Source organism: Amphiura filiformis, chromosome 11 (assembly GCF_039555335.1).
Source record: "Amphiura filiformis chromosome 11, Afil_fr2py, whole genome shotgun sequence".
Classification (NCBI taxonomy): Eukaryota; Metazoa; Echinodermata; class Ophiuroidea; order Amphilepidida; family Amphiuridae; genus Amphiura; species Amphiura filiformis.
This window is the reverse complement of record NC_092638.1, coordinates 33311620-33323306: the sequence shown is the minus strand read 5'-3', so window position 1 is coordinate 33323306 and position 11687 is coordinate 33311620. Positions and strand designations below refer to the sequence as shown.

At 41.3% G+C, this 11687-nt stretch overlaps 1 protein-coding gene across 1 annotated transcript; it reads left to right on the top strand.

The window, feature by feature from the left end:
- The first annotated feature begins 556 nt into the window (after positions 1–556).
- On the top strand, positions 557–2941 carry LOC140163639 (uncharacterized). The gene has a single exon (XM_072186954.1). The coding sequence runs from the start codon at positions 557–559 to the stop codon at positions 2939–2941; it is 2385 nt and encodes a 794-aa protein (XP_072043055.1).
- Positions 2942–11687: the final 8746 nt, after the last annotated feature.

Genomic DNA, 11687 nt, shown 5'->3' with positions numbered 1-11687 from the left:
AGTACGGACCAGCCATTGTTCCCTTAGTAACTAGTAAGAACCTCGGTCGACCGCAAAAAGTCGATCTGCTAATGATTACAGGAATAAACTCTAAAGGCGAAGAAACCAGTCACTATACCGTGGTTAAGAACATGGGTGGACTTTTGAAAGGGATAATAACCAAGAAAAACATGCATTACGAGCACTGCAGAAACTGCTACGCAGGTTTTGCTCCCGAAGCAATAAGGAGTCACGAAGAAATATGTCATTCTCATGAAGCCTTGAGAGCTAAGATGCCAAAAGAGACAAAAAACGGAGAAGCCCCAACTCAATCCCTCAGGAACCAATTCAAGTCGCAGAGATTTCCAATCGCCTTTTACGCTGACTTTGAATCATTTACGGTTCCGATTCAAACCTGCGAACCTGAATTTTTTCGGAAAACGACAAAATACCAAAAGCACGAACCTTCGGGTTTTTGCATACACGTCAAGTGTTTGGATGATTCCGTGTACTCTCATGAGCCTATAGTGTACACCAAGCAAAAAAAAACGAGGACGTATCGTTAGTTTTTGTGAACATGATCGAGAAGCTCACTAGAGAGATTCACAACAAGCTTTACAAACGAGAAAACAATCCTTACATACTCGCGGAAAATATGATCATCAGTTCCGAAGAGCAAAAGATGTATGAGAGAGCCACCTCATGTCATATTTGTAAGAAACCTCTAACCCCCAAAGACAAGAACAACAGAACCGTTAGAGATCACTGTCACTTTACTGGAAAATTCAGAGGAGCTGCTCACAATCAGTGCAATCTTTCTTACAGAATGCCGAGTTTCTTTCCGGTATTCTTTCACAATCTCTCGGGATACGACGCTCACCTATTCATCAAAAATCTCGGTAAGACCAAGGGAAAAATAGACTGCATTCCGACCACCGAGGAAAAGTACATTTCCTTCAGCAAAACAATACCGGTAGGTTCCTTCGTTCCCTATAGGAAATCAATGAAGGCTAAACCGAACGAAGTATGTCATATTTGCAAAAAACGACTATCCTCTAAAGACAAGAAGAATCCAACCGTAGCCGATGTGTCGTATCCAAAGAAAGAATATTTAGGACCGGCTCACCAAAAGTGCATCGAACCAGTCGAAGTCAAACACGAGATAAGGTTTCTCGATAGCTTCAAGTTTCTGTCCACCGGCTTGGATACGCTCGTGAAGAATCTTTCGGATTTTCCCGAAATCGCAAAATTTTTCAAAGGTGAAAAATTGCAACTTGTTCTGAGAAAAGGAGTGTACCCTTACGATTACGTCAACTCTTTCGAGAAACTTCGAGAGACCAGTCTTCCTCCCAAAGAAGCGTTTTACTCCAAGCTCTACGACGTGGAAATCTCCGACGACGATTACCAGCACGCTCAAAAGGTGTGGAATACCTTTGGAATGAAAACCTTGAGGGAGTATCACGATCTGTATCTCAAGACTGACGTTCTTCTCTTAGCCGACGTGTTCGAAAATTTCAGAAAAAACAGTCTGAAAAACAACGAGCTGGATCCTTGTTGGTACTACACGGTCCCCGGAATTTCCTACGACGCCATGCTGAAAACAACGGGTGTACGTCTGGAACTTCTTACTGATTACGACAAGACACTGTTTTTTGAAAAGAACAAGAAGGGAGGGGTTTCCTCGATACCTACCAGATACGCCAAAGCCAACAACAAGTACATGGGCGCTGATTATGATCCGAGCAAGCCCACCAAGTACTTGGTGTACGTCGACTCGAACAACCTTTACGGATGGGCCATGAGTCAACCGCTTCCGGTCGGTGGCTTTGAGTGGATGACGTCGAAAGAGCTAGACAATTGGCGCAAAATTCCGTGCACCATCGAAGTGGATCTGGAATACCCCAAAGAGCTTCACGACCTTCACAACGAGCTTCCTCTAGCTCCGGAAAGAATGATCGTGAACAAAGTGGAAAAGCTAATCCCGAATCTGAACGACAAGAAAAAGTACGTCGTCCACCACGTAGCTCTGAAGCAGTACGAGGAGCTTGGACTCATAGTGACCAAGGTTCACCGAGGGGTAAAATACCGAGAAAAACCCTTCATGAAACCGTACATCGAGAAGAATACCAGACTTCGAACAAAAGCTATGACGGAGTTTGAGAAGGATTTCTTCAAGTTGATGAACAACGCCGTCTTTGGAAAAACGATAGAGAACCCTAGACACTACGTAGACTTTCATCTTGTGTCTACCCAAGCTGAAGCGCGCAAGTTATTTGCAAAACCTAACTTCGATCGATCCACCAGCTTTGACGAAAACCTCATAGGTATTCTCATGAGGAAGAACTCGGTGTACTTCAACAAGCCGTTATATCTCGGAGCGAGCATCCTGGATATCTCAAAGACAAAGATGTACGACTTTCACTATAATTACATCAAGAAAAAGTACGGAGGCAAAGCGAAGCTCTGTATGACTGACACCGATTCATTACTTTATGAAATCGAGACCGAAGATTTCTACGAGGACATTGCTCCAGACGTGGACCGCTACTTCGACACTTCCAACTATCCGACCGATCATCCGTCGGGAATTCCGATCGGAAGGAACAAAAAAGTTCCAGGCATGTTCAAGGACGAAGCCGGAGGAAAGCAGATAGCGGAATATGTTGGACTAAGACCAAAGTTATACGCTTTCAGGATGCACGAGGGAAACGAGGAAAAGAAGTGCAAAGGTATCAAAAAAGCGGTCGTTGAAAGAAGTATTGCCTTCGACAACTACAAGCAATGCGTTATGGACAAAAAACCTCAGAAGAGAAAGATGAATGTGATCAGGAGTTACAGTCACGAAATCTACACAGAAACCGTCAACAAAATCGCGCTAGATGCCAACGATGACAAAAGAGTCATACGCAAAGACGGAATACACACGTACGCGATTGGACACTACGCCGTAAAACTTGAATAAGAAAGTTTACTTCAAAACTCTGTCGGGTGGCAACTGTGTACCCTTGGGTACTATCATAAGCTCCTGTTTAACAAACGCTCTTTTTGGTGCTCCCTTCGACAAATAGTACAAAATTGGATTACCCGGTGTCCTCACGATACTATCAACCGTGTAAGTTTCCAGAGACCAAATGGGATCGGTTGCGCGTCTTCTCTCACCTCCCTCCAACTCTCCGGGAGCGTAAAGATATCTCAATCTCACGTTATCTGGAATTTCAATCTCATTTTTCAACTTTTGTGGAGCTGAAGGCAACGTTTCAATCTTTTTCTTCTTGATAGCATCAACCGGTTTCATTCCTATCAGCCGAGTCTCTTCGCTGTTCAAAGCTCTGATCACATCCGGAAGCCTACCCACCCACTCGGTAGACCTCACATTTTTCTGACCACGAGCTTCCATCAGTATTTCCTGCGAGTACTGATGGCCAAACAGTCTTTCAGCCAAAGTTCTGTTGAATCTTTCAACAATTGCCTGAGCTCTATGTTGACCAGGCAACCCTCTTCTGATATCGACCTTGTGCTTTTTCATCACTTCGTTCACTTTGCCCATGAATTCTCTTCCAGGATCGACCTGCAGAAGCTTCGGCCACTTTAAAACTCGAGAGTAAATTTTTTCAAATGCCTTAGCCACCTCCCCAGATTCCTTCAAGCTCAGAGGCTCAGCTTCCTTGTATCTGCTTGCGACATCCACCACAGTCAACGCGTACTTGTAAAGCTTTTTTCCTTTACTCGGTCTGTCGTGAGGAGAAACAACAAATCGGCTTGATGAACTTTATTAGGTACACTTACGTTAAATTTTGCTCTGGGAATGTACTTCGGAGGTGGTAGGTAAATTTGCCACTGAGTCTGCTTTTCCAAAAAATTTCTAGCTTTTTTTTCCGTCACTCCAACCTCTTTCGCCAGCTTGTCTATCGCAGAAACACCCTTCCAATACCCTTTCGGACTGTAGTAAACCTTAGACATTTTAGTTTCAGCCATCTTTTATTTTTAGCCTCGATTTAAAAATAAAAACAGTTTAAGAAAATCCTAATTAATAAAAAAAGCGAACAAAATGGCAAAACAATCAAGCATACTGAAGGTAGAATTTGAGCACTTGTTAGAAGAGCAAAAAGGATCCTCAATTTTGAAATGGGTTGAACTAGAAGAAGGTGAAATTTACAAAATTACCAATTTTGAGATCATGGAAACCAGGGTTGGAAAATCCGGAGTTATCACTCTCAGTGATAACACTCGAGTTTGGAGTTGTTCTACCCTAACAAAAAGGCTAGAGAACTTGGACTTGGACTTCGGTAAATCAATAGCTTTTGTTAAACCCACGGGCAAAAAGAAAGCAAAACAACCGGGAACATGTACCACAGTTTTGACCTTGTAGTGAAAGAGTTGGAATATGATGAAGACTCAGACTAGTCGTACAGTCTACCATAACCAACAAAAAAAAATCCTCTTTAGACATTCAGTCTAAAGGGGATTTTTTTATTGATACAAAAAATGAATTGTACGAGTAAATACAAGCGTTGTTTTTGCAAATTGTGTAAAAAGAAAACTCACCTTCGAAAACAGAACAAAAAACCGATTTGTCTATACGGTACCGAATTTAATCAGTTGTTTAAAGAACCCGCGCGAGTGCAAAGCTTACCAAAATGTAAAAATTGCAACTCAGAATACATAGTAGACGATGTGTGTTATGATTGTGGTTTAGAAAATGACGCGTCTCTTAACGAGAACTCACCCCGAGTTAATATCGACCAATTTCAACAACCAAAAAAATACTGCGAAACCAAGACCTACCAGTTTGAAGAATACATCGAAATCTATTTAGGAAATGTTACGAGTACTTCTGAGATTTTGATCGACGAGTTTGTTACAAAAATGAAGTGTACGAGTAAATACAAGCGCTGTTTTTGCAAATTGTGTAAAAAGAAAACTTGCCTTCGAAAACAGAACAAAAAACCGATTTGTCTATACGGTACTGAATTTAATCAGTTGTTTAAAGAACCCGCGCGAGTGCAAAGCATACCAAATTGTAACTCAAAATACAGTAAAAATGTTACGAGTACTTCTGAGATTTTGATCGACGAGTTTGTTAAAAAATTTAAAAAAAATAAAAAAATGTTTGAGTCCCTTAGTAAAAAAGACTTGTTAAAAGTCTTTAGATCAGACCCAAAAGCCGTTCACAAGATTTACTACAAAATTACGGGTAATTTTCCCGTTGATTTTTGTCACGATCATATTAATTTGTTATGCGATCTTGATAATATACTAAAATTTATTTACAAAATAAACCCAAGAGAAATAATTTCAATATTCACTACACTCTTTTTTATTTACTCAAACGAAGAAATTATCCCGTAACTCTCGATGATTTTCCAGAGATTAGAGGTTCAGCTCCCACCCAAATACTTTTATCTAAAGTATTTGATAGCGACCACACCGGTTCCGAGCAATCCCAGTCCGAGCAAAGCTAATTCCACGTTCTGGATCACTTTTGTTTGATCTTCGTCGAGATACTCTCCATCATAAAGTTGTGGTTCGGGTGGAAAAGAATCCATCAAAATTCCCGTTAAATTATAATACTGTCTCATCGCGTCATCGACGTCCGAAAAGGTTCTTTCCGCGTGACCCTGTTTTTTAATTGATCGTTGATGTAATCTATTCTTGAAAGACGCGCTAGATTCCAAGAATCTCGGTCGTGCTGAAGTTTTTCGAGAGCGAGATCGTGTCTTTTGCGTTCTTTCGAACTACTGAGAGAGTTGAAGAAATAATTGCTCCCTGAAAATGCCAAAGCGTTAACCATGGCTCCAACCAACCATGAATGCGATCGACGCCATTTTCTCTTTATTTTAAAATTAAAAAAATGAATGTTTTGTAGTCGCGGTTATAATTTTAGGAAGTGGTTAAAAAAATCACTAATAAGCCATAAAATAGTCGTACCATTTCATACATTGTTCGGTTTCATATTTCAAAAAGACGTCTCTTTTTCCCGTATGAAAAAATAAAACAGCAGGCTCTTCCGATACTTCTGACGGTACTGATACGATGTATAGAGCCAACCAATTATAACAACAAATTTCATCCTCTACATCAGGAATATCGTCCAAATAAGAGGATCTACCTTTAATCGGTCACCATTGGCGAGGAAGTGAATTCCGGTTTCAACATCGATCTTGGTAACTTTGTAATCTTTGTTCAACTCTAGATCTTCAATTTTCAAAAGTGTCATCCTTTTATTATTAATTAAAAAAACCCTCTTAGCACAGATAGTGCTAAGAGGGTTTTAATATACCTACCTTGACAGAATGTTTCCTTGGACTAAGCCATAATTTGATCCGGAAGAATTCCTTGATTCACGAGCCAATCTCTGAGCATCGTAGCCGAAAAGACGCTCAAAGTCAACTTTCCAATATCCTCCGCATCAAGCTGCGAGAGATTAGCAGGCTTCATTTTTAGGAACTTTTTCATAACGAACGAGTTAGCCCATATACCGAGGCTTATCGTTGTTGCGTGATACGCGCCGTTTACGATCATTTTTACGTTTGGATTGGTTTCTGCCATCTTCTTTATTGTAACTAAAAATCATCGAAAGGATCGACTTTTGGTTGATGATCGACCACTGTGGTCACGGTGGGTGGGCTTTTAGTCGTACCGTTTAAGGTAGAATACCCATATGCCACTATCCCTCCAACGACGACGACCGCTCCTCCAACAAGAACTGGACCTGACAACCAGTTTGACACGTCTGAAGGCATGGTCTCAGGTGTATCTTTGGATGGTGTTGCTTGCATTTTTTCAGAGGCTTTCATTTTTGCTACCCTTTCTTTGTTTCTTGCGGCTAATGCTTTTCCAGCGGCAACCCGGTTCGGGTTTTGACTTTTGCTTGATTCACTCCTGCCGTCACCTTTGTTGAAGGCGTCGTGTCCGCTGCTGGAACGACCACCTTGGGTGGAACGTCTACCTTAGGCGGAATGTCTACTGATTTGGTTTCTTGATCACTCATCTTTTATTATTAGAAAAAATCTATAGATACCTGTAGAATTATCTATAGATACCTGTAGAATCATCTATAGATACCTGTAGAAATCATCTATAGATACCTGTAGAATCATCTATAGATACCTGTAGAATCATCTATAGATACCTGTAGAATCATCTATAGATACCTGAAAAAATCTATAGATACCTGTAGAATCATCTATAGATACCTGTAGAAATCATCTATAGATACCTGTAGACTCTTGCGAAAGCTGAAATTTTCTTTGAAACTTCATTTTAAAGTTTTAATAAATAAACAAAAATCAGGCATTGATCATCGGAACCGAGATTGGTGTTTTAATAGCGGACACGGAAACTCAGTAAAATGACGGATTCGTTCTCCGAAGAATCAGATTTCAGCGACGAGTGCGACGCGTTCGATCCGCTGTACTGCGATTCAAGAGGGGAGCATCTCACCCTTTCGCAGAGGGTAAAAAGAAGCAGAGAGAGGATTGCCGAAAAAAGAGAGGCCGAGCTTCTAAAGACGCGACTTTTGGTGGAAGAGATCGCTCAGGGCAAATTTCCCAGGAAAAAAATGCCCCACAAAGAGGAAGAGCCCCCGGTGACGCTGGTTCACTTCCTCTCGTTCGGTTGCAAGAACTCGGTCTACGAAAAAGAGATAACCTGGGAAAGACAGTGCGACTGCAAGAGACCGGATCTGCATAAAAAATCGCACGTTGTTCCAAAACCCGAACCGGCGATCGTGATCCCAAAGACGTGGAGCAACCTCTTCAAGACCGAAGCCACCATCGCGGAGGAAGATAGAAGGAGGGAGGAGAGCGCAAAGAGGTTAGAGCGGCAGCGTCTCGAAAGGCTCGAGCACGAAAAACGACGCGCCCCCAGGGTAACAATCCGACTGTGCAAGTTTTACCAACAAAATAAGCCGTGCCCCAACATCAAAGAATGCAAAGACGCTCACTCTCCCAGAGATTTTGAACAAGAGTGTAGATTTGGAAACAGTTGTAAATTTTTAAAACGTAAAAGGTGTAAATTTTTACACAGTAAATCATAAGGTTGTCGAAAAAATGTTCGAGGGATATTTTCTCTTGAACATTTTTTTTAGGGTTTTGAAACTTTTGTAATATTTTTTTTTTTTTAAAGTTTAGTAAAACCAAAAAAAAATGCTCAAGAGGAATCGTTCCTCTTGAGCATTTTTTTTTAACCCTTTGAGTCGTCGTTAGTATTCAAAGGTTAATCAATCACATCAATACTTGGGGAGTCGTCTACTGTGCACTTCGCTTCTGGTGGAAAGTCAACTTTTTTAACTCCGTTGCTAGTTAACAGAATAGCCTCCAACGGAGCTAGCATATGTCCAAAACTATGATACAGCCCACAGGTCCATTTGTTTAAAGCTAAATCAATAAAGGGCCCTTCGTTCAGAGACTCTTCCAGAGCATCGCGATCGGTAATCGCCAAATTTTTTGGAAGGAAGAGTCCGACCAAATTTACGTAAGCGGTAACGAAGTGCTTTTTCATTGACCTGGTTACTATCCCACCCATGTGAGCCTCGTATCTGGCGTAGAGTCTCATCAGGCTCTTTTGATCAAGTCTATCGATCTCAGCGGAGGTTATGCTCTTTCCCAAATACTCTTTGCTTTTTCCTGCCTCTGCTACGCCTATCAACCGTTCCCGCAGCTGTTCCGTTTTAGCAGAGTCCGTGTTGACAGGTTCCTCCTGTGTAGCCGTATTGTCTAAGGTAGACATTCCGCCTATGGTGGGCAGAACGTCCACGGTCATCGCCTCGTTAACTATATCTTCAATTTCAGTCATCTTGCTTTTTTATCTTAAGATTATTTTTGCCACCAGTACTCAGTCGGTTGCTCGGTAATTAGAATTAGTTTGGAATGTTTTTGTTTAGCTAGCTTTTTTTTTATCTCTTTCTTCTCTTCTAGAGTCGGGATTATATCGTTCTCCCTTAGAGTCTCGTCGAAACTATCTTGATCTTTTGTGTAAAACAGGGCTGTCCATTTTGTCTGCTCTCTGAGATCGGTAACGATGGAGTTATATTTTTTTTTTTTTTTTCAAACGGAGCAATTATCGTGTCTTCCCGAGAATGCTAGCTGAGAAAGCATCTGTTTCTTTTTGGTTAATGATCTGTCAGAGCTGCAGTCGTCGATAATGAAAAGTGTGTGTCCGTCTTGTATTCCATAAGTTTTGTAGCCAAATTTTAAACAATCGTTCAACCAATCGTCGGACTTTGGACACCAGTTAGGATCCATTGGAATGACATCAACATCCTTAAAAAACCAGGATCTGTTTAAGTACGCTTTGTTGCGCGTCCAGGTAGGGCAAACGATTATGATATATTCATAAAAATTCTTGTATTCCCGCTCGAGTAAATCCAGAACAAATTCAGTCTTACCACAGCCGGTGGCTCCGCAGATTATAGCCGAGTGCGCGTGTTTTGGAAACATCTTTTATTTCCGGCTTCGATATTCACCCGTGCATCCTGTATGTAGTACACGTAAGCGTTCAACGCTCCTGCCGTCTCGGCTTCTTTTTCGATCTCGATCTGAATACTCTGACTAGCTCCTTCAATTTTTCTACCAGATCCATGCAACGTGTCATCATCCGTGGTTCTCATGTCCAACCAGAGACCATACTTGGTCGTGAGATAATCTCGCCTCTTCACATCAGCCAATCCCGCTTCCTTGATTACGTGTGGAACGGTTCTGAATTTTCCATCCGCGAAGTGCTTTTGAATTTCTTTGAAGTGATGGTGAGACAGCATCCCAGAGGAGTACAGCTGATTTGGAACACCGTCGAGCGTTGTTGAAACTTTCTTGATCTTTGGGTTGTAGAACTTTTCGGTATCTCGAGCGTAATTGGCTCCTCCTCCATCCGCAGCTGGGTCTACGAAGAGAATCAGAATACCTTTCATGGACTTTGCTCGCGGTGCTAGAGTGATATTCCAGACGGTGTCTGACTTGTTCAGTGACTCCTTGCTATGTCTGATAACTCTGTCGTACATGACGACGCTTTTTCCATTCACCTTGTTCCTGATATTCATTGCTAGCTCAGGATCATTGACTACATCAAACTCAAGGGTAATATCTGAGATGGAATAGCTGGCTGCTGTATCCGTGGACACCACGACTTTTTCGTAATTGTTGAACGTCAGCTCGTAACTCAGCCTGTCCTTCATCTCGTACTGAAAATATGGATTATGAGAATTCAGCATCTCAAAGTCTAGAGGGATACAAAACATGTTGTCACCAAAGGACTTTCCTTCAGCGATATCCTTGGCATCTGCACCTTTGTCACCAGCGTCGATTCTTATTTTTCGACCTGCCGCAGACTGGATACCCTGATCAGAGGCGTTCTCTCTTTCCTCGCTCGTCTTCCAGAGATCTTGGTAGCAAAGGAATATATCAGCATCGTTCAGAGTAAAGATACTCTGTCCTTCCAATTTAACCTCAATTTTTGACACTATCGCTCTTCCAAGATTATTTACGATAGTCCTGTTAAGATCTTGATTTCCACCAGAGGCGGAATTTAGAGCAATCTTGAACCAAAGTAAACTCGTTCCAGGGTATATTACGTCATCTTTTCCAAGACCAGGAAATCTCACCGTAAGAATTCCGGTTTGGTCGATGGTACTCGGAACGTGCGTATTCCGAATACTACGTCTATTACCTTTAACTCCTCGCGCTTTGCGAAGTTGTCGGTATGGGTTCAATTTGTATCCGTATTCAGTCGACATCTTTTATTTATACGTAAAATAAAAACCAAAAGATGGCAGATTTTAATCCTGGAGAAGACATTCAGATGGATGACCTCGATGACTTCGAGGCCACGGTCGGAGACGTAACGGGAGCAGTTGGTGGTACACCGGCTGAGACTGATTTTGGTGGTGGACAGATAAAAACAGAGGTTGAGGTGTACTCCCAGAGACGTAGAGGAAGCGTTGAATGGGAAGGCAATGACCTCAATGACGATACTATCAATACCACAAAAAGTTTAACTCAACGACTTAATGCTCTTCGCGGTGAAAGTATTCGCTCTGGAATTCCAGAACCTCCAAAAGAGATTCTAAAAATACAAAGAGATCTTAATGTAAAACTTTCCGTACCTTGGAAAGAGTATGTAAAACAAAAATTAAAACTAAGATTTGAACTCGATAAAAATAATGTTAAGAGAAAAGGAGACACATTTCGGAAGGGTACAAAATGGTTTATTGAAAAAGATACTATTTTTATTGAATATGAGAATAAAAAAACCAGATTGACTCATATAGGAAAGCCGCAAAAATTTTTATCTCTTGATTATATTAAAGAACAATATGGTAAAGGAGCTGCTCCATTTATAAGAGAAACCCTAGGTGTAAAGGATTTCATTAGCAGTGTTAAAAAAACACAACAACTAGCCAAACAGCTTGAAAGTAGTATCAGTCAAGCAATCAATACCCCCACTGGGCCTTCCACCCTGGGTGGAGCACGTAAAAATCCGTTTGCAAAATCGGTTCAACAATCAGATGAATTGGGTGAACAGTTAGTTAGGGATCCCATTGCAAACCAAGAGGAAATCAGTAATTTTTTGAATGAAGAAGGACAACTAAAAAAGCTGTCCGACGTTTACAACCATCTTGTCAAAAGAAGGGGTGAAAAAGTCACCGAACTAAAAAACTTGAAATCCAAAGGTGATCGTTCAGTTAGTTTCGTTAATCCAACATACGAAGGTGA

Bases quoted from the DNA above. Each gene is read 5' to 3' on its own strand.
- LOC140163639 (XM_072186954.1), top strand. From the start codon at position 557: ATGATCGAGAAGCTCACTAGAGAGATTCACAACAAGCTTTACAAACGA.